The sequence below is a fragment of the Pomacea canaliculata genome, linkage group LG5 (assembly GCF_003073045.1).
Source record: "Pomacea canaliculata isolate SZHN2017 linkage group LG5, ASM307304v1, whole genome shotgun sequence".
NCBI lineage: Eukaryota > Metazoa > Mollusca > Gastropoda > Architaenioglossa > Ampullariidae > Pomacea > Pomacea canaliculata.
The window spans coordinates 7,093,981-7,117,667 of NC_037594.1; the positions used below are offsets into that span (position 1 = coordinate 7,093,981).

General features: G+C 44.2%; 2 protein-coding genes across 2 annotated transcripts in view; one reads left to right on the plus strand and one right to left on the minus strand.

The window, feature by feature from the left end:
- The window catches only part of LOC112564156 (rho-related GTP-binding protein RhoE-like), a 35,485-nt gene extending 18,663 nt beyond the window's left edge, over positions 1–16,822 (plus strand). Inside the window, exons 3-5 of the mRNA XM_025238778.1 lie at positions 7,637–7,746; positions 10,330–10,461; positions 13,100–16,822. Coding sequence (XP_025094563.1) covers positions 7,637–7,746; positions 10,330–10,461; positions 13,100–13,375 — 518 coding nt within the window. The 3' untranslated portion in view covers positions 13,376–16,822. The remainder of the gene's footprint in view (positions 1–7,636; positions 7,747–10,329; positions 10,462–13,099) is intronic.
- Positions 16,823–17,096: 274 nt separating this feature from the next.
- On the minus strand, positions 17,097–23,561 carry LOC112564155 (ubiquitin-like domain-containing CTD phosphatase 1). The gene is made up of 10 exons (XM_025238777.1): positions 23,371–23,561; positions 22,981–23,072; positions 20,940–21,025; positions 20,447–20,562; positions 20,007–20,105; positions 19,565–19,701; positions 19,310–19,423; positions 18,913–19,040; positions 18,264–18,408; positions 17,097–17,623 (listed from the first exon to the last, which is right to left on the minus strand). The coding sequence occupies exons 1-10, from the start codon at positions 23,531–23,533 to the stop codon at positions 17,582–17,584; spliced, it is 1,122 nt and encodes a 373-aa protein (XP_025094562.1). The 5' UTR covers positions 23,534–23,561; the 3' UTR covers positions 17,097–17,581.
- Positions 23,562–23,687: the final 126 nt, after the last annotated feature.

The following is a 23,687-nucleotide window of genomic DNA, read 5'->3' on the forward strand; positions in this document are numbered from 1 at the left end:
AGAGAGATAACCGGAAACGACAAAAATTTACTAACAAGAGGTCGACGCCAGCTGGTCTCACTGTGACCTCTGACCTCTGTTTGGAAGCGAGGGCAAGGAGGGACAGCGCTGAAGTGCGTGGTTTGAACGCTCGGGAGGAATTCCCAAATAAGGAGTTGTCACGACGGGTGGATGAGTATATCCACCTTCTTGTTCTCGCTAGACTCTAGATGGCCGGGGGACTTTACTTGTTTCAGATGTCTGCAGCTGATGTTCGTCTTAGTCTCGGGTCTGATGTTTCGTGCGACAGCCACCCTTGCTGGCATCCCGCCATCCTCGTCTTTCAACGTGTTTATTGTTCGTTCTGGTGTTGCTGCAGCAGAGGACGCGCAGCTCTTGATGGAGTGATGCTGGGGTGAGCTGCGGTCACGGTGGGTCTCCCATGGGATACAATTATTTGGTGTGGTGTAGGTAGATCTACCCTCTCTGGTGTAGTCTGTAGGCAAGTGGGGTAGGGTAGGGGGTGGGTGAGTGGGTGTTTGGGAGGAAGCGATAACATTTTATTAATGATGGAGGCACGCGCAGAACCGCGTGACTCGCAACGTGTTCAGCAACATCAGCAGCCATGGCCGCCATAAACAGGTCACGACCTTTTTCCGCCCAAGTTTTGTTTATGTGTTGGAGTTAAACATGAAATGAATGACAGTCAATAACATGGAGCTCGTGACTGGTTGCAGTGAAGGGAGGAGTGGGGAAGGGAGGGTGTGGGTGTAGGCTCCATCAGAGTAGTCGACGTGACCCCCCTTTTTTGGGGGGTTGGAGAAAGGAGGGACTCGGGCGGTGGTGTGAGTTCATATGATGTCAAGGCTGCTCAGTAGTCTGTACAAAACAATTGCGCAGAAGGACAGCGGGTCATTAGTTCACCAAGTGCACTGCACACGTCATGTGGCCTCAAGCCGTATCACGTGTGGAGGTCAAAGGACAATAGGAAATTGCAAAAGCACGCGGCGTGGTGCCGAGGTTTTGTGTAGACGTGCACATAATAGAGTCCCAGACCTCAAGTGGCAGCGAGCCACATTGTTGGCAACAGTCAAGGGTGGAGTTGTGAGATTCTCGACATCGAGCAGACGACACAGTCTTGCAGGGGGAGAGGAAGGTGGGTGAGGTAGGGTAGGAGGTTATGGGACTTAGTAGAGGACATGGCAGCATCCTTGGGGGTCGAAACAGTTCTTAATGTCCTGATGCTGGCGACTTCCGGTTAGTTGACTTTTGGCCCCATCGTCATGCCTGGAAGCTCGACTTTCCCAGGGACTTTGTAAGTCGGTGTAGAGAGGGGTGAGTGGTCTGGTGGTGCAAATTCCGCTGAGAAGTAGTCACACTAAGGTGACCAGTTAGTTAACCCTCGTTTTTGGCGGCGATGATAAGCCGCCATTGCCGACAATTAATCGTCCAGCGAGGTGTGGTAACCTAGAGATGATGATACATAGCATGGGATGGGTGTTACATCTGTCTAAGGCTCTAAGCTATGTGGATGCAATGTGGGATGTGTATGAGGCACCGAAGTCTGCGCAAGCTCAGGGATGTAACGCATTCAAAGGTGATGAACAGTTTGGGATCGGCTGAAAGAATTTTCTTCCTTGTAATCATATTCTTCCCCCATTCCACGCCAGGCCCTCTCGCCTTTCTTACACTCTAAAAGTGGTAAGAAAGGTTTACACGTACATTGTAGCATGTTTTCTGCCATTAGCAATACATAAGGCATTCAACCATGTCCGAAGATTTATTCTATTCCGAGGATTATCGGGGCAGAATTTACACACAGGCTGCAGCATCGTTCCGATGGCGGTTGTTGAGAGACCGAGACAGTAGAGCATCAACCACCAGCACCAGACTAGTTAGCTTCCATCCCGTCATCACTCGCAGAACGAAAGTCTGCTGACTCAGCGAACTATTTGACTCCACTTCGCTCGGCGAGAGACAAGCGTCAAACACGCGCGTAGTGATTTGTCAGGAACGTCAGTGGGCCTACTTTCTAGTACCGAGAACGTCAGCAGTAGGTAAGCTTCCTGCCGCGTGCGGAGATCCCTAATGACTTTAATTAACTCGTCCGGTATCATTTTCAGCCTTGGCAGAGCACTGCAGGCGGCCCCGGGAGGGAGGAGTCGGGCGAGCAGCAGGAAGAGAACGGACCCTCCCTCACCCTTTCCGCCCCGCCCCGCCCTGCCACTACCTCCCTCCGACTGACGCCTGGGCACGTGCGCATGCGTGTGAAAGTTCGCGCCTCCTGCCGGTCATGGAAGGTCAGTTCGGGTCTTGGATGACCTGTGAGGTGGAACAGTCGCTTGTCACTATTACAGTTAGGGATTCGAGGGTTCGGATCTTGTCTCGGGGGTAGATACACTTCTCTCTGAATGTGCCACCTGTTCGCTGGGTTAGCTGTTCTCCTTGTAATTTCCTCCCATCACAGTGGTTGATGGTTAATGGATTAAAAAAAAAAAATTTAGTCAACCTACGAGCGCTGGGGGAAGGGGAGGGATTGCAATCTTATCCAGCAGTTAATACTATGTCACGGCCAATCAGCTAGAAGCGACATGCAGAGAAAGAACTTTTGCCCGAGACAAGATCTGAACACAGGCCACCCAGTCCTCACTGTGTTGATGCCAGGCGCCAACTGTTGCTCCAGCGAATCACCCGGATGTCAGGAAAGCCGGGTGCAGAATCTGCGGCCATCTATTACCACTCCGTCTACATCAGCTCTCTCCTCTTTCGTCTGTCAGCCAACAGAGAACAACATTTAGCGTCTGTTGTCTGCCAGACTCGTCAGACTAAATAGTCTTCAGCACGTGCAGTCAGTCTGGAAAAAAACCCTTAGCACCAAGAATGCACTCCCCGAAACTCCAGAATTTCCTGGAGGTTGTTGGAATTTGACCTGGAGATAAAAGACAACCATTTTGTGCTCCTGGACCTGCTCACTCCTTCAGATTCTAAACAGTCTGGATATTTACTCAGCAGGCAAGGGTGCACATATGTATCCCATGAGAATTTTCCCGACGATAAGGTTTGAGGAGATAAGGACCGCGGTCTGGGACGACTTGAGTCACGTTTGGGTGGAATGGCGATGTTACATCGCCGCGCCAATGGTCCGATGTCGGTGACGATGTGGTCACAGTGGTTATCGCCGGTCGTGCCCTATCGCATGCTCAGAATGCCAGGGAACGATTAGCGGCTACCTCCGTGGTGAGAACCGACCCGCTTGGTCTCACACACCCGACAACCACAGCTGAGAGGCAGGAACACCCCGGGTGAACTGCCTGAGAATTTATGTTGGTGTGGGGTGACTGTCACGTGTCTGGGGGCAGCAGCGAGGTCGTGACAACGACAGGACGATGTTCTGGACGGAAGAACTTGGACTTTGGCGAGGAGCGTTTAATAAATTTAATAAATTGATACTCCAGCAGACAAACCCACTGGAACTCGACAGTCTTTTGTTGAGTAAAGGTCTAACATATAAAATTCCTCCTCCCGTAAAAAAAATCCAAATGAGTAACAAACTCAAAATCAATCAAATTTCTAAATGTTAATTCTTGTTTTGCCCACTGTAACATTAATGCTTTTTATGTATATACAATTTTTTATCTCTTTCTCTTTCATTCGCACGCACTCACACCCGTGTTTCAGTGGTTCTCATTGCTGGAACTCTCCAGTACATCCATCCTGAGACACTTGAAGCGGAAGCTGTAGCCAGCTGGCAAGTCGCAGGCAAATGAGACCGGAGGAGGGACGTGTCAGGGAGGGAAACCTCACAGAACTATCTCAGGTAGCTCAAGGTTCTCCCTCCCTACCCTCCTGGCTGGAGGAAGCATTAAGGTGACAAGGGAGGAAAGTTTAGTGCATCCTTCTCTCCCTCTTCCTCCTCTTGACACCCGCGGGGCCAATGGAGTCGATGCGGAAAGATGGCGCTGCGGCCTGTCTGAGATATCGTCGCTCGCCGACGACCTTTCCTCGTCGAGAACGTTTAAGGTTTTCTTATCGTCTTTGTTTGAGTCTTCATCTTCGCCATGGCAGTGGTAGCTGCCGGTGCTATCCTGTAATCGTTTGGTAATCAACAACATTTTTATTAAGATGTCATCCCTCTCGCACCCTCCCACGTCGACAGACACGAGCTTGGAGGAGAGGGAGAGAGGAAGATCCCAAGTAAATCTTCTTCCTTCACCTTCGGGTGGAATCAGTTGCGAGTCTTGATCACACAATTTATTTTAAGTACTGGAAACAGAGGTACCTCCGGAATTATCTTTTCTGGGTGGATTGCTGATGAATGTCGAGCAACAGTCGACAGTCACTCTTAGGTCAATGCGAGGTTAAAGGTGAATGTCGAATTGATGTTGTTTTGTGTTTGGGGAGTTAGGGTGTTAGAGTCGAAACGGAAATATATAGGGAGAGGTAAGCTTGCCGATGGTTTGCACCTGGTACTTCTGACACGTGACTTGCAGATGACGAGGGCGAGCTGGGATGTTGCACCTTGTGTGGATTACGTCCTTCGCCCAATCTTATCTCGTCTGCAGCTAATGAAACACGGACCACCCACCCAGCAGTGCGAGGAAAATGCCTTGATGAGAGAGAGAAAGAAATGAGAGACACGGGTGAGGGGAAGGAGAAGGAAGAGTAGTGACACAGCAAGTGTTGATTCAATAAAAAAAAGTCAAACTTTCTCCTCCCTTCCCATCATCTCTCTCTCTGAACGTGTTGCTCAGTTCCTCATTTGTTTTAAAAATAGAAAACACAAAGGTGACAAAAGTCCGGCGTGACCAGCGTCTCGACATTTGTTGCCATCACTGATATAAAAATTACAGGATAGACCCTGCTTGCATCAGAACTTGCCGAGAGCTTGCCCTGGGTGACAAGCAGGAGGAGACACCTTCCCCCGACCCTCCACACCGCCACCCAGTCGCCAGCCCCCGCGGTTTGTGGGTTAGCTGTCGCAAGGGGCTCGTTAACCTTTTCTGTGATGAATCATCTTCCGCTTGAGGATGCTGACCTAAGACAAGACTCCACCACAGTCAGCAAAACGTGCGGCCACGTGCGTGTGCAGGTGTGCTTTGCCAGGGGCTGCTCTCCTCCTTACCCACGATTCTCCGAGTTACTGCAGTGCTTTTGCTAATAAGTGCCTCGATGAAGTGGGGGAACTTTTCATGGAAGATGTTGATTTGAAACACACTGAACGAAGTTCATATTGACTTTATGAGACAAGAAAAATTGACGGTTGTTGATTGCTTTAAAGCTGTTATTTTTATCATCATCATTATTACATATACCATTATTATATTGTTTTATTAGTATTGAGAGAATCACTTTCTGACACTTTCTGACACTTTCTTTATTGTCCACATCAGCCACAGACCCTGTGTTGTTAGTTGTTCAAAGCAGTTCGAGGTTTTCGAAGCTAACTCCCTACTTTTATAAAAAAAAAAAAAGTCTCATCAGTTGGCTTCTCACTGTATAACTCCCGCGGGCAACAGAATAATTACAGCAGTTTGATTTCACGAAGGAAGCTCCGATTACCTCCCGGGGCGACAGTGAAGGAGCCTAGCACACCGTTGAAAGCTCCTTTCACAGCTCAGTGACAAAGACTTGAGCCAAGTGGCGCTCGCCGAGACTGCACTGCACCACGACCAACGGTCCTGTCCCTCCTGATTGTCATGGTGACCATTGCTGTGTGTGGGGATGGTCTTCAGTCTTCAGTCCATAATGTTCACAGCACTTCCTTAGTTGTTTTTTTTTAAGTTTACTTTCTCCCCTCCCCCCACCTCCCATACCTACTCACTCTGTCCATCTTCTATGGGTTGTTGGCTCTGACGATTAGACCAAGAGATAATATATTTTATTTCCCCTCCCTGCTTCCGACTCTTTTTCTTCGCTTGCCCGACTTTCAAGATGTGATGTGGTTTTCCAGTCAAGGACCAGACTTCATCGCCGTTGCCCCCGTGCTCCCTTGGCCCCTCCCCCCTGCTTGATGACGAAGCAGGTTTGTCCAGAGGACCACGAAATGTGCAGAAATGTTTGCGGGGCTGAACATCTGTTCAAAACCCTGAGAGTTAATCTGTAACATTTTTGTGATAAACAAATGCAAACACTCTTAAAAGTTTTCACCATGCATGCATTAAAAAAAATGATGCATGGCCAGGGGCATTCCCTTAGCATCTCTGAACTGCATCTGATGGCTGTCTGTGAGGCTGGGTTCAGACAAGTTCTCACCACCGAGGTCCTCAGGCGGTCGTAGAAATGTCGGATATCATCTGATCATCTGTTGCCTGTCCTGCAAAAGTCACAACACAATGTCCATCTGCTTTGTCATAGTCATTCCTTCGAGAATTTGTTTTCCTTTTTCTTTAATTTTATCTAACCGGACCACTAACGGATTGCTTATTTTTTATTTCGATTGGACACATGATAATTACATCCCGTCTTCCTTGATTCGCACCTGCTGATAAGAAAGATTTCAACTGTGACAAAACAAAAAGCAGTAGACACTAGACACTGCTCCACTAAAAGCTTGGACTGATCAAACATTCAATTTATGCAGATTATTTGTGATAGGAAATGCCATTAATTTAATTCATGTTGATGCAGTACAAACAAATTTTAATGTCTTTGCCATCCCTTTCTTTATTAAGTTCTCCTATTTTCTATGACACTGTCTTATATTTATCTTTATTCAGGCTGTCTTCATTTATTCAAGTTTTGTATGTGGAAATTGTATGGATGAACTATAATTGGAAGAGTGAATGAATAAACATGTCTGAGAAAGAAATTCTGTGAAGTCTGTCATGACAAAGTATTAAGTGTGTTTACAAACAAATGAAATAAAAATGTTTTGTGCACTCAGTGAGCACCTCGCCACTTCCTGTAGCCACGAGATAGGAGATGGTGTTAACTGCTTTATCAGTCATTATCAGTCATTATCAGTCATTACACTGTTGTTTTTATGGGCGTGGAAGGTGCGGGCAGGTGAGTCTGCACATTTAGGAACCGTTCTTCACACCTTTGCCCGTGGTTATCGTGTGGAGGGAGTTGATATTATCAGGAACTCGTGATACCTGTGGCGGGATGCACGGCGTGACTCCCTGTTGATCCTCCATAAAGAGGAGAGGGCTCCCTGTCTTTATGTCTGGCAACTAATAATATTCGTCATCGCAGGGCTTTGCCTTCGTTCTTCACAACCATAAGATATTTTCATACTTTCTTTATCGAGTCAGCAATGGCTGTGAATTGTTAGTGGCGACACGTGACTCACAGCTGAAATATTAGTTGAACCACGTGACTTACACCTGTACCACGTATATACATCAATGTAAATGCGCGTATGTGTATTATAATGTAGATGTAATGTATGTATAATATTTATACATTGAGACAAGTGTTTGCTACACATGCTGTGTATAAGTATGTACGTGTGATTCACAGAGCCTCACTTTATTTACATACCTAGCTGAGTCACTGGATGCTCACCTCATCACCTGAGTCCTGAGTCAGGTTTTCTTCCACAAAACTGGGTCTTAGAAAAAGTTGTAAACTAGCTGGGATGATAAGGCTAGAAGCTTATTTACACCTGTTTGCTTGACATACCCCTTACTTTATCTTTTTATTATTTTTTCATCAGGAGACACCGGCTATGACCGAGTGCGACCTTTGTCCTACACAGACGCCGACCTGGTCATCCTCTGTTTCGCTATCGACAGTCCAGACTCCATGGAGAATGTCGTGTCAAAGGTGAGACTCGTCTCGAGAATATCATGAATTGTGGGGAGATGGAAGGGTGTGATTCTAAAATAAGCTCAGTCACGTGTAAAATAATGCACGTGCACAGTTTATGAGAATGTATGTCAGGGTTTATTAAGATGCTGGTCATGGTTTAAAGTTGATCCACTCAGTCTCTCGCCACCCTCGGCTTTTCACTCGTGAGATTGTGATTGTATTGCAGGTTATTAAGGTGTAGAGAGGCATGGTGTTATTTATTGTTTCATATTGCGTTGTGATTATAAACCTGTAAATTTATAGTCACCACAGTCAATCAAATCCGACTACAGGACCGTTACAGTTAATGAAGGTGCAGGGGACATCTTGGTGTTACCCAGGAGACAAGCACCCTACCACACGACACCCTGTACACCAGTCTGTTCAATTTACCTGTCCGTGCGTTTCATTAGTCTACTTTATGGCACAGGTCACAGGTGCAGCTGGGATATGAAACAATACGTTGGCTACGTGTCAGCACGTCGTATGCTAGGACGTACTTCCATGACCTCTGACCTGCAGCATCAGCAGATGAATGATGAAGATGTAAAAGCGTTCAGTGGAGGGAAGGGTGGTGGGCCTGGAAAGAGGAGGATGGGGAGTTGAAGGTGGTGGTGATGATAATAATTTCAAACCACAGGGTCACGAGGGTGTCGTGTTTCTGCACTGGGGGGCGTTGGGAGGTGGAGGAGATGACGTGTTTGAACTTTTACCTGAGCACTGTGTGTTGCACTTTCCAGGAGAAGTGTTTTGACATGTTGTGCACTCACATCACTGCCTCCACCACCGAGTCTCCCCCAGTTCATCTGCCTGTGTGTGTAGGGGTTGGGGATGCGTGCACCCTGTGATGGTCTCTGTACAGGTGTGTTGTGACGTCTCACCTGTGTGTGCGGTAGAGCGGTGTGGAGGTTTGGTTGTGGGGGTATCTTTAGGATGGATGACCTGACCCTCTGCCCTCCTCCACAGCAGCAGACAGAACTGCAAGCGCAGCACGTGTTGCGGACGGAATTTATTTTCTCATCGCGCAGACGACATTCAGTCGCGTGCCGTTCATCCTGCGCCCAACCGTGCTTGTCCGATAATGATGGATGGTTTGGCAAGCAAGCTCTCTCCTGTCGATAGTTTTGGCCACAAATCCCAACATCCAACAAGAGGGGAAAAAAAAGTGTGTGTGTGTGGTGGGGAGTATCCTACCTGTATGACAAAAAAAAAAAAGTGCCTAAAAGCTGTAAACCCTTTCTGGTGTTAACGTGTTAAAGCAAGGTGAACAAAGCAGGAATGAGGGATAGAATAGAGCAAATTAATTCTTAAAGAAAAAGATAATTTAAAGGAGGAAAAAATTTCATGGAAAAATTATGGTCATTGCTAGAGAAATATAAAAAAGGAAAACAACAAAACATTGATGCACCCAGAATAGGACAAGTCAAGAAGGGGAAGTACAGAGGAAGAGGATGTCAACGAGAAGAAAGAGCAAAGGAAGTGAGAGGTGAGAGAAGAAAGTGACCAGAGCGGCGCAAGACCAGAAAGAGACTAACAGCAATAAGCCAGAGGTTTAGGGCCGAACAACTGAAGAAAGAAAACAAACTGCTGCTGATGGAGACTACAAGGTAAACAGACAAGAGGCCAGCGGGCCAGACGAAGAAGATGGAGTAGCAGGTCCTCGGTGAAGAGTGAAGAAAGCAAATAAACAGAAAGCGTCAGGTAACGACTGAGGCCGAGAAGGTTCCAGAAGTTGTAGGAGTCGACGGAGGACGGGGGAAAAATAAAGCAGGAGATGTGATGAATGATAACTAGAGACTATGGGCCTGGGGAAACCCAAGACGGTTGGATGCAGGAATAATTCTTCAGTACCAGAGGAGAACATTAGTAACCCTCGAGAATAAATCAACAACATCTCGCAGAGAAGACAAATTATAGACACAGACCAGGGAGTGGGAGTAGAGGTGGGGCAGAAGATAAATTCAGCTCAGAGGAGTGAGGAGAAAAACTTGACAAGAGGAGTGGAAGCAGGAAGACCTAGCCCCATGTTAATGTTCATTCCACCTGTCTCCTCCATGGGGCAAGTTGTTTCAAGTCAGTCTTACAGCTCACCTGGATGACTACCGCCAAGGTACATGAATATTCCTGCAGGTATTTGAGTGTTGTAGAGGTGCTGGCAGGCGCTATCAGATAAAGCCATCAGTGGAAGGAGGAGGAGGAGGAGGAGGAGGAGGAGACAGCTGTCGGATAAATACTTTTTTGGATGCGATAAAATTTTCAATCGTCGCAAAAAATCGGGTAGAGGGGCTGGCGGGTGGTGCAAGCTGTTTCATGCTCCGCGTGTTATTATCAGATAACGAGAGGTCGGGGTGTGTAAGTAGGGGATAAAGAAGGTAGTAAACGGACTGGAATGGTCGTGAAACCTCTAACCCAGGTGTAAATAGTATCGAGGCTCATTTTATGATGGACTGGTTTATGAGTCGTTGTCGTGTTTTCGTTTGGTGTGTGATTGATTAAGCTGAAGAAAGAGTGAAGAAGGTCAAAATGTTTATTTAAAGAAAGTTGCATGTGTTGTTGCAGTGGTACCCTGAAGTTCGAGAGAACTGCCCCACACAGCCCATCATGTTAGTTGGCTGCAAGACCGACCGACGGTCGGAGGCCAAGAACCTGCCAGCCGGCCAGCGACGACCCACCTTCGTTTCTTACGATCAGGTGAGTAGAACACCCCAGGCACCTGTTGGGATACGTTTCTCTCCTCCCCTTCCCTCCCCACACCAACCGTCAGCTCGGTCACAACCACATCCTCAAACTCTCCTCTTGTTATTTTTTGTTCTGATGTTTACTGCTTACATTCGATGGCTTTGAAGCTCACGTTCGGTAATTTTTATTGAAAAAGTTTGATATTAAAAAACCCTGACGGTTTTATAAGGCCATTATTAAAATGTAGTCACGTGGGTTAGGCGGTAAACCCTGCAGTGTACTTTCGTCCTCAGGTCGAAGGTCAGACACGGTACATTGTTCACTTGGGGAAAGTGCGCTCCGGTTACGGAATATGAGCTGGCAATAATGTTAGCGCGAAGAAATGACTTGGTAGTTACATAGGTTTCTTTTTCTTCACTGAATTTTGTGGGAAAATCCTTGACATCAGCACCAAAGTTTACGAGAAACAATTTCCTTGTGACACTGCCAGGGTCAGCTCTCATCGCCAGGTCAAGGTCTTTGTTAGGTCAGCTCCTCATCTTTCTGAACATCCATCGGTTCATGGCGAACGACTAATAGACAGGATAGAGGTCCAAAAAAAAAAAAAAAAAAAAAACCACGAGAGGACAATGAAATGTGAAGAGCAGACCTAAGAGGGACCTCCTGAGGTTGCCCATCTGAAGCTGCTTGTCCTCCGACTGAATGGTGTGAGAAGAACTGAGAGGGTGAGGGATCCGTGTTCACGACTGCTGATTGTGTTTCAAGTGGGATGATGGTGAGCGGAAATCCGCATTTCTTACATTCTTGCGAAGGAAAATTCCTTTTTTTTAACAAAAGCGGAAGGGGACAAAAGACTCGTGCTGACCTTGTGTGATGGTTTTCTTCTAATAAGTTAGCGGAGGACGAGGACAGTTCATGCGATACAAAGCCACGAATCCTATCTTACGGGTGGAGTAGTGGTGTAGTGGTGACTGTAGAACACTTTGCCACTGTTGTACTGTTGTGACGAACTTTAGCCAATGTTGTGACGAACAAGACTGACCGGCACTGAACTCTGAAAACCATGTTAGCAACGACCAGTCGGTCCCGTTAGCCGCAGCCCCCTCCTCATCCTCCCTCCTCCCATTGGCTCTCAGCTACGCGGCTGTGGAGGCGGAAGAACCTCAGGTCACATCCGTTTCTGACCTCCCTCCCGCTCATCGTCACACCCTCACCCCCCGGCCTTGCACCGAGATTCTCCCCCTCCCCTCCACCTCCCCTGTTCGTTAGCGAGGCTTGCTTGTGGCCCGCACAGCTAAACACGGAGGGGGAACTTGACACTGTCTGACCTCACGTGGCCTCCCCAAACGCCCTCTGGCGTCGTCAGGCGTCCACCAGTGATGCGTGCGGGAGAATGCGTGGGTGACGTGTGATTGCTGCTTGGCCAGCCGTGACGAGTAGTGTATGTGTGTGGATGTGCACTTCAGTCGAGACTAGACTAGGGGTCATCAGTTGAGGTTCACTTGTTTCATCCTAACAAAAAGCTCGTCTCCTCGACCCTCGTCGTTCCTGGCTCCTTCCACCCTTCCCGAGTCCATCCATCATTAGGCGAAGATAGTTGATAGCAGCTGAGAGAAAAACAAAGTGTGGAGATGCTTGAGTGTCTTTAGATAGCTTGGCATGTATCCGCCTTTAATGAGAACTTAAGTTTGCGGAGATTGATCACTCCCACCATTGGGTTGGGGGGGGGGGGGTGGGGGGCAATGTTGTGGACCATACAATGCGATGTGTTCGGACAGGTTGTACAATTTTGTCAGCACTCCGCAGCCTTCAAATGAAAATTTCATCATGTAGATGTCAAGAGATCCGTTAGGTGTCTTCTGTGCTCGGCGGACATGTAGTTGAACCTCTTCCAATGGAACCTAGTAACGATCTGTTTTGATCACATAACCCCGTATCACATTTCAGTCGGCTGTGGGATGGGAACCTCACTCCTTAAGGTTGGGGGAAGGTAAGACACACGTAAAAGAAGAGATGGACACCGAGTGATGTCTATAACCTCTTCTCCGCTAGTTATTAACAAACTTTAACTGTTTCCCTTAGCTCCTAGACCTGACCTCAAGTTGGGGAGGAGGGGGTCAGTAATGGATGAAGTCCTCTCCTGTTGCACCATAATCATTGTAGGTCCCCCGTCATTTGTTGACAGGATTGGGTGGTGAGTGATCACCAACTTCAGAGACGTGGACAACTGTGTTGTCTGACCCGAGGCCCGTCCACCGACTTTTGTTTTGTGTCTCTCCACTCCCCCCTCGGTGAAAACAGTTGTCTCGTTGACGTCGGTGCGTTTATTGCGGCCTCCTGCGAAGACATTTCTGTTGTTGTGGCAGCAGTTATTGCTTAGCAACGCTGTACTTATGTGACCTGATTTCATCCACACCTTACAAATGACCATTCATCTCTCTGTCTCTCTTCCTGTATGTAGCCTGGTGATCAGTTTTCTTTAAATATCTTTGTGCGTTTATATAATATCTTGTGTCATTGTGTGCGTGTGAGAGAGAGAAGGGAGAGGAAAACCCTTCATGAAATGGGGAAAAAATGACGGGTTAAAAAGAAGGGGGAAAAAAAAGGAGAGAAAGCAATGTGACTAAATTCTTTGTCTCTGATGTTACAGGGTCTCAAGACAGCCAAGCACATCGGTGCCCTGGTGTACTCGGAGACGTCGGCCAAGACCTCCCAGCGCAGCGTCAACGACGTGATGGAGGTGGCGGCACTGTCGTCGGCGGGCACCACCAACACCGCAGCGGCGGCAGGGGCCAGCCCCGGGTGTGACGGGCCCAGCAGCTTCCGCCGCCAACGGTCCTTCATCCGCCGCAAGCGTTTTAGCGGTCTGACGGAGGCCAAGGTTCACCTGCGTAAAGAAGCCGCCAAGAGCTGTGTGGTCATGTGATGTGGTCACATGACACTGTGGTCAGTCGCGGCAAGAACTGAATGGAGACTTTTTGACCATGCTTTCGTCTCCTGCATTTCCAAATAATTCTCATCAGTTACGTCAGACACGTAACAAGTGTTATGGTCTCCCACATGTCCAGTCACAGCCTGCTGGAATGCTGGAAGGGTGAGAAAAGGGAGGAGAGCAGACCAGTTGAGGAAACAGAGCCAGGCCATTGTGGCCATCTTGAAACTCCATTGGCGTCACCAGAATCTAGTCAGTCGTTTACCTAGTGTTTTAGCTGTGTACCCGACCAGCAACTCAGCAGGGTGCACCATCCCTGCACTATTTCGTGAAGCTGGAGTAGAAGGACTTCGCTACCCAAAAAAACATTGACTTTTCTATTGAATTGAGGTATTAATTGAGACAAAGCTACATGTGACACTGTCGGCTTCATGTGATTGTTTCTTTCTTTTTTTGTTCGTTTGCTGAATCGTTGATTAATGTTTTAACTGGCTTCAATGTGTATTTTTATCTTGAACTGGGAAACAAATTCACAAAAACATTTGAATGCTGTAAAAATGAACTGCCTGGATTAAACGAGAAGCCAAAGTGTCTGGACCTGACATCAGAGAGAACACAATGTTGTCGGTTGACTACACGGGGATCGGCTTTGCGCATCTGGCTTTGCGCATCTGGCTTCAGGATGGTCAAGAAAGATTTTTGTTGATTGTGGGAATGAGCGGCGGTGTGTATAAACACCAACTGAGTAACGGAGATTGATCTCATGTAATTCTTTTGTTGTCTGTCTTCTTCTTCTGTCTCTCTAACCGTTCATTTGTAGCTGTTCACTTTAGCTCACGTGCATTCGATATTTCTTCACACGCTTGTACAGACACGTGGCAAGCGAACCTTTGCGATGTCCGCTTGAATGCGTTCTTGGCTAACATCTTGCTTGGGTGGGACTTGTCCGAGAGAAATGTTGCCCATGAAATGACCACCAGTGCGAGTCAACCTTTGCCGGCACAAATTGCAGCTTCATCCCAGTGGGCCCAGCTCCTTGTGTAGTTCCTTCTTCTCATTCTCCATTGCTTCTTTCGCACAGCAGTTTACATCTTCATCTTCCATGGCAGTTGATATTTTGCTGGCGTTGCTGTGCTGTTGCCCATGGCAATATATCGCCGGAGGAATTGACTGGGCGCACGAGATGTAGATCATGTTTTTGTCCCGCTGCCTAATATTTTCCCTGATATATGGTGCAATACTGTTTCTCCAGATTTTGGTGGTGAACTTTCGTGCTTTTTCATTCTTCCCCACAACAACTTCCATGAGTCTGGCAGGTAAGTTGAATAATACTCTCTCCCTATCCATTGTAAAATCTGGCGATGTAACCGGCAACAGCAACTATTAACACCAAACACCACCGTTTCTCTTTTTTTCTTTGTTTATGTGTGGGATTTTTTCCCCCTTTGGTCCAGTTGTTCGCTTTCCTCGACACTTTGAAGGCGAAGACCATCGAAATGCTAAGTCATACCTAGAAGTGTAGAAAGTTCCTAATCATTATTATTTATTGAAAAATAAACCAGATAAGGACATTATTCGTTCATAATCATCATCCAATCACCTTTAGTGTTTACATTTTCATTTTTCTCGCTGGTCAGAGTGTAAATTGTTAATGGTGTTCGATGTACCCGACATCAGGGAGTCGCTGTCTTCTTCTCCCTTCCCCCGACCCCAGCCACTGTCATTACCACCAACTCCCATGGTGTCTCATTAAAAAAAAACAACAACAACCGAAAAACACTGGCGCGAAGCAGAATCTCCTACATTTTTGTCCTCATTTTCAGAGCAAGAAGACAGGGGAGCTTGTAAAAGTTAGAAGGTAAACAACCCCCCCCCCAAAAAAAAAAGCACTTACTGGAGATTTCGGCTCTTGTCTACACACCTACAGCAACTAAAAGCTGATTGTAAATGGTTTTCGCCTTGTGTCGTATATTGGATATGAATACCTGGTGTCTGCGTAGTGGATGGTGTAAAGTTTTTTTGTTTTTGTTTTTGAGAAAAGGTTTCAGAGCATCAGCCAGCTTTTGGAATGAAGTGATACGCAGGTTTGCATCTGGACGAACGATTCTTATAAAAGTGTTTTCTTTAACACCAGTATTGTCAGCTATGGCCGCTCACTTAACGGTTTGGTAGCAAGATGAAGACCTCGAGTTAGGTGGCTGCCTTGAAACCAAAACTTTCAAACAGTCTCCTTCCTTCATACATTTGAAAATTTAATTCAGAGGGTAATTGCTGTTCACGTTGTAAAGATCAAATATCATTCGCGATCGTGTTATCATCGTCAGTACGAGATTCTGAAATTAATGTCGGTGCTTTGGCATCTATACCTGTTGGCTTCGCTGGTTTTTTTTGTTTTTTTTTTTTGTTATTTTACAGGAGTCTGATTTGCGTAGTTACCAGGCGTGCGTACAGATCAACAAAAATACTCGGTTAAAACGTTATTTGTTTTCTTTTTCTCCGAGATGGAGTTGGCTTGAACGCATATTTAAAAAAAAAATTTTTTTCTTTCTGGACTTTCATTTCTCAGCAGCAACACAGAAGCAGTTTGAGGACCGAATATTTTGGAGGTAGCCTTGAAGAGAATCTTCTTGTTTACCATATTAGAACACGTTAAGTGAAAGAATCAGTTTTGTTTGTCAGCTGATTTGATGTTGATTTCCACAATTTTGTTTTCATCAACATCACATCTTCTCTCGCTGTACTAGCAGGAAGCAGTCAGACTGGACTGAGAAGCGCTTGCACATCTATGTCTCCCTCAAACGTGCATGCGCGGACGTTCGAGCACGTGACCTACGCACAGTCACACGCACTCGGGCACACACGCAACTTGATATACGTTCCTGCTGGTCACCGTGTCTCGGCCTGTTACAAGCCATCATCTGTGATAATACTCGGCTAAGTGTGAGCAACATCCGGTCTGGGGTTCTGGATGTTCTGAAATAAATCTGGTCAAGAAAAATTAAAAAAAAAGATGTACTTTTGGTTTCTTGGCCAGCCATTCTCAAGATGGCAGTACATTGACTTCGTGCATCAAAGAACTGCGCGTGCTGATGTGGACCGGGGTTAGTCCAGAAACAGCCGCGCGGCGATGCTCTGCATGGCATGGTGTATGTGATGTCGTGCGCCATGATGGAAGTCAAGAACGAGAGTTGTATTGTAGCTCTTGTCACCATGATTGCGCTGTGGATATGGCACGCTTAACTGTGTTCGTTGTTTGCTCAATCGTCTGTCCGCCTTTTTGTATGCAGACGTCGACAAATGTTTTGACCCCGCGGTAAGCGGTGAGCCTCGATGTAAAATTGATAAACTCTGACCCCACCCCATCGTCTTTTTTTGTTTTTAAAAGAAAAAACAAGTAGCGTTCTTGTCACGTTCATCTGAATAAATTGAATCATTCAGTCATGTTTTGTCGTCGAGTGGTGTGTGTGGATGCTATGAAAATTCTTAGCGAGATGAGCAAATTCTTTGGCATGCTGTGCACGAAGTATATATTTCCCTAGTCATTTTTTCTTTATCTTTGAGATAAATTTTGGCTTGTATCAGTTCCGCTGTTGAAAGTTGAGACAACCTATGGGTGTGAGCAGACCTGATACGACCCCTGTCGAAAGCTTAAACATGACATGCGTACAATAAATTTTTTTTCCAACCATCCCAAAATACAAATAATGTCAACATCGAGTCTGGTATTCCGATTGGAAAAACGTAGTTTTATTGACTGCATTATCACTTATAAACAATCAGAAAAAAACTAAATGAGAAAAAGAACTCGCGAACGTCAAAGACTAAGGGAAATAACACAGCTTTTCCATCGTTCCGAGAATGGAAAGTTGTGTTGCCTCCCTTACAAACAAAAGCCTGGTCTCCCTTTCTGTTTTCTTTCCCTTGAAGGTGAGGAATACTTAAAGCAAATGCGCAGACCGCAAACAACTTTCTATGGAAAAAAACTGACTGATGAAAATTCAAAAGATACGACAAACTCAACACATGTTTAATGAGAACCTCTGATAAAATGCTGACATTGTACAAACACAAACTGATGTAAATAAATGATATGTTGGTTAAACAAGAGGAATTTAAATAATGAAAACAGACTGAACTCCTGACAATATGTTCTTACTATTGTGGTTAAATTGCCATGAAGCTTATGCAGTTGTGTCCATGTCATTGCACATTATCGGGAGCATTCTTGCGATTCAGAAATGTCTGCAGATAAATAGAACATTGGAAAGAAACATATCAAAGTGTATCACTTAGAAAATAAAAACAATCTCAAAAGTAAAAGAATAAAGACACTGTATAATGTACAGAAAGTGACAGAACTCATGAAAAGAAAGCACCTATACATACACCTAATCTACAGGCAGCAGACTTGACTCAGTAGGGTGCATCCAAATATCCATTCATTTCTAAACACACTAATAGACTGATACTACAGAATGATTTTTTTGTTTTTGAAAATGGCTGGTCCCATCCCCATAAAAAGTGATGACTTACTGGTCACTCTTGACAAGAGCTTTTCTCCACAAATGTTTGCTCAGTACAAAGATTATAACTGAAGAAGAACATTCATTTAAACCTAGCTTTTAAGAGGGAAATGAAGGAAGAACAGGAAATGTGTGGCCCCTTTATCACTTAAAGTAAATTTATTTGGACTCTTATTTAAACAAATATGAGGATGAGCATTTCAGCAAGTGGTCTTCACAGATCATCTACACAATAGCTTGTTAACTGCTGGTGCATGAGGTGGTGATAATTGTAGTTGGACAGCTCAACAGTATGGATCCGTTTCTTTGACTGCTCAAAGCCCATACACAAGACAGGAACAGGGACGACCCTTTCATACATCATCATCATCTTCCTCTTCACCGTCACCACCATCGTCTCCTTCATCATCTTCTTCCTCCTCCTCTTCCTCCTCTGTATGGTGAATGGCTGGGGGAGGAGGTTTGTGCTCTGGTCGAGGTTTACGTGGTGTGGGTCGCTTGTACCTGAAAAAAAAAGCTTTTCCATTCTACTCTTCTGCAGAGTCTTCCTTGACTGAAGTTCTACAGCTATGACAGAGGCCAAAATATCAACAGTATTTAATTGAAGTTAGTGGCCAATAATTACAACAAAATGAAAATAAACTGGTCCCAAAGACCTTTCTTTCAAAGAATCTACAAACATGGGAAAAATGATTAGCGTAGATATTTAATTGATCAAGAGGTCTGCTCTAGCAATAAGCTGCCGGCGATAACTCCTTTTAAGGATGTTGGAGAACAAGGCATGACTTTTCTCAGACTCAGCTTTTTAGGGCAGGGCCCGTCTCCTCTCCCTTTTACTGCTTTACTTTTTCTTTCCCCAACCCTCTAAGGTACCCATTCCTGACTGGGGGAAATTTGCTGCACCAAACAGGTATCAAACCTGTGTACCTTCAAGCTCTGATGCTAGTGCTTTAACTGCTCAGCTATTTCCCTGCCGCAGCATTAGTAACACAGACAAAGCAAACTTACGACTCCCACTTGCGATGGTCAAGCCTGGAGAGGTCACTGACGTCTGCAATATCTTGTAGATATTCTGCCAGTTTCATCAGTTCTTTGTCAGCTAAACGATTAGAATGGGCTTCACGGAAGGCTTTTATCTGTTACAAAGAATGAACACACACACGCAAACACAAAGTACATGAGATGTGGTATTTTCAAACTGAATTTGAAACAGCAACAAAACTTAAATCTTTACCTGTAAGATTCACAAACAAGTCCTGTTTATAGCCATAGCGATGGTGCAGCAGAAAACCACACTTTGTGACCAACATGCATTGCACCCAGAATGGAGTAAAGAGGAATACCCCATGAATGATAGAAGTATAAATGGTAAATAACAGTGTGCATGGAGTAAATAATGGCTTACTCTTAGCCCATTCTTGGGGTTCATTATGAAATTGCGCCGCACATCATCAATCATGATCGTGTTCTTTTCACTCCACATGTCAAACTTGCCCCAGATAACACCCAATGGCTTCACCTAGAAAGGGTAAAAAAATTAATTAAATACAGTATTATGCTAGGATACATAAGCAAAACTAATTCCTGCTGTGGTCAGAGTGCTCCTGGGCATGACAATAAAAAATAAAAATAAAAAAAATCAGAATAATCATCTTCTTACCTGTATAACACCATACTTTGGTGTGTGAACAGAAATCATGGCATCAGAACAGAGGTAGAAACAGATTTTGTAATTGGGGTTTGTGGTAACACCCAGCAGGTTCAGCTTAGTCTCAATCCATTTCATACTTGTAGCAGCTGCAAAAGACAGATGCATTGTCTTTCAAAGTTTAACTCATGGGATTTTGTCAACTAGGAAGACGTAATTATTTTTTCCTTGTGAATAAATGCAAACATATATTTTTCTTTCCAAGGGTCCAATTAAAAAAAAAAGAATTATTTTCCCAGGCTCACTCCAGAGCATGTATAAATATCCACCCCTATATACTGTGTGCATACAGAAATGCTGACCTCATGAGAGTTCTTATTTTCTTTCCCGTTTACACATCTCTTTACATTGTTCAAGAATGAACAGAAAAACACTCTTCCTATTCCATACTCACACCAGATAACAATATCATAGTCCACGTAGGCAGAGGTGAGGAACTCATGAAGATATGGCCGCATCAGCTCTGTTGGTGTCTCTGCAGTAGACCTGTGATCTAGAAGCAAAGTCAGATACAGACCAGTTTCTGAGTCCTGAAGCTTTATTATAAACATTGAAGATAAAGATGTTTCTAAAAAAAGGGATAGAATTAAGCTTTTCTTGTTCCCTAAAAAATATAAATATATTTCAAATAAGTATTTTCAAAAGCAAAAATTCAGGTCTATGGTACACACTATTAAAATAAAATTAAAAATACCCCCAAAAAAGGAGGGAAGAAAGAGAAGGTATTACATGATAAAAGGAAGCATCAAAAACCCTGTCCGCTGCGTCCTTGCAAAACAAAGTGTAGTCAATGATAAAATAAAGCATCAAACATGGTGTGCACTGTATCCTTACCAAATAAAGTGTAGTCAATGTCCAGCACTAGAAGCTTTTTGCCATCACGTGGGGGATAATACATGATGATCCGATGCTCCTTTACTCGCTTTTTGACCTTGGCAAGATATTCCTCTCTGAACATAAGCACTTCTGTTGTTGGTGGTTACAAATGGATAAAATGACAGTTGATTAAGTGTTAAGACTTGTGGTCTTTACACAGACACAGAATAGTTGGACCTCTCCTCCCAGCCCCCCACCCCAGGTATTCCACTTCCCATCCACTAATGACAAATGACTGCAAAACATACTTTTAATAATGTCTATGATGACATCTGATAAGATATTAGGGAGTAGAGTAAAAAAAAAAAAAACCCCAACCAGTCTGTACTTTGATTTAAAGTTATTATCAGCACTGCTTTAACACAGCTCTACTGGAAGTAATAGTAACTGCATTTTAAAAATGCAGCTGATTAATGAATATATATATATAAGTTACATGTTCAAAGCAAACCTGTTTTCAATGGCAACCTCCTCATCCTCAATGTCAAAATCATTGATGACTTCTGGCATGTCTGCTGGTGGATCTCTCACCTCATCCTAAAAGTTGACAAGACAATACTGTGAATGCTCTCAGGGATACAGGAACTCTTGTTAGAGAGTCACAAATGTTGATAAGATGCATGCCAGTTCATTATCATAGATTATTGTCAAGTGTTGTCTTTAAATAAATCAACAGATTCAAGTAATTATTGTAATGCTTATATAATTATATTTAATTACGAAATAGTTCTCAGAGCTGCTCTTAAAGTGTTGATCATCTTGCAGCTCATTTCAACTATATTAAGAAACCAGAGATTAGAGAATTTTTTAAATAACCCTCAGTAGCATTCCTTCATGATGACTAGTGTCGAATCATTTCCAGTATGTTCCACGTGTGTTTATTTATATAGCTATAAATAAGCAATCCTGTGATCTTAAGACAAGTGGACTATTGATATATAGCAGTTGTAAAATTTGAAAAATGTATTGCAAAAATAAAATCTCAGATTTACTTTATATAAGACTTTTCTCATGTATCAAGATAGCTAATGTAAGTCACTATTGTCCATTACACAGTTTTTAAGCTCCTGGAGGCACTTCTGCCATACCTCAGGTAACTAATAACACCCAGGAAAATCACAGATAAGAATACTTATAGAAAACTTAAACAGAAATAATTATTTTCATAGAACAACTTCATGAATTATCTTCGAAATTGTTTTTAATACTTTCTTTTGCGTTTGCTGCCACACCTTCTCCATCATTTCTTAAAGACAATAATAATGGCATGACTAAGAACAGGACAAACAGCAGCCACCAAAAGAGATCACCACAATGGGATATCACATTCTATTAACAACCACAAAGTGATGTCACATGCTATTAACAACAACAGTGATGACATCTGTTACAAAAACTAATGTCATGTTCTATTAACAACCAGTGATGTCATATTCTATTAACAATCACAAGGTGATTTTTCTTCTTTCTATTCAACCCCAGTGGAGCAAAGGGCCGCAACTACACCATGCTATTGGATCAGTGCACACACACAGAGAAGAGTTTATTTTTTTTAAACCTTCAAAGGCTTTTGACAGAGTCTAGCATGAGAGGTTAGGACATGTGATGCAAAAATTCAACTTTGAAGTGTGTCTTTTCCAAGATATTAAATTGATTTTTAAGAGCTCAATGAGCACAATACTGCTAAATAGCCGAATGGGAGCTGTCTTTTATATGACTAAAGGTATCTGTCAATTGGTGCTGCCTGCGTCTTGAGCTGTTCAACATTTTCTCGTGGACATCATAAGTAGAACCTTCGCGACCATCCACTACCATTTTTATTGGTGAATGGCCGATTTGTAATCTAAATTTTGCAGATGACATCAATCTAGGCACTAACAGAGAACTGTGACCTTACCAACAGATTGACAGACAGTTCAAATGCATATAGATTGTCAGAACTGACAACAGTAAAGTCATGGTCGTCTGTAATAGCAAAGCAGATATCTACATTAAACAGAGTACAGCTCGAAGAGATAAGCAGCTTTATGTACTTGGAAGCCCCCCTCTCCAAGGACCACAGTTCCATGACAGATATCCACATCAGGATCACAACAGAAACAGCGACAATTGCTAGGCTGGACGGCCATAACATAAGCTTACTACAAAGTACAACTTGTACAAGTTTTTCATAGCACCAATCCTGCTTTACAGATAGAAACCGGACACCAAGAACCCTACCTGCAACAGTCAGGTGGTGTATGCTGACCTGGTTTGGCCATGTGACCTGGCATGATACTCTGTTGAAGACTGTCCTTCACAATATCTTGTAGGGCAGCTGGCACCATGACATTGGTTACCATGACAGAGTGGACTGATCGTCCTGTGCAAGACCTGCTCACTATTGCCCAAAATAAGCTTAAATCACGTGCTTCGTCAGCTATGTGGTCCCTCCAATGAGTAGAACCAGTCAAGGGACAAATAAAAGAATGCACACACACACACGTACTTACAATATCTTCTGCTCTTGTTCCTATAAGGGTCAGCTTCATGTTGGGCTTGAGCATCATGGTAGACAGCTGTGATGAATCATTAAATTGACCTGCTGAAAGAGCAACAGTGAAAAACATTAGTATAAATATTACCTAATGCAAACAACACGTCCAGTAAGTTTTTACTCGTTTAATATTCGTCTGCTTCATCAACGAAGATGAACGCTTAGTATATTATTTTTACGCTTAGTCCCACGATCTGGAAGTTTCCATTTTTCTGCTATATGCTGGCATGGTTAATTTAACTGTTGTGAAACAAAATCGCGTGGGATAAGGTTAGCAAAGAATAACGAACGAAAAGTCGGTGTAAACAATGAACGCAATACAATGAAGTATCTTTTTTAAAATCACCTTTTACTTTAAATCCGGCAAGTTTTTGATGCTCAGGGAGTACACCTGTCTGTCTATAGATAGCATCCTTAAGATTTTTGATTGTATCTGTCCCTGACAGGCCAGTAATTGTGTACTCTTTCTTGGAGAATTTAACAATCAAATCTCCCACGTCTCCAGACATTTTGGATTCTCCTGGAAAGCTAGCCTTCCAATAGTTTCGTATTCTTCCAAAACAGTTTGAACAATGAACAAAGCTTTCATGGTCATAGCGAAAAGAAACAAGATTAAGTGAAAAACATTGTGCCTCTATATATAATTTGTACTTTGATAAATAT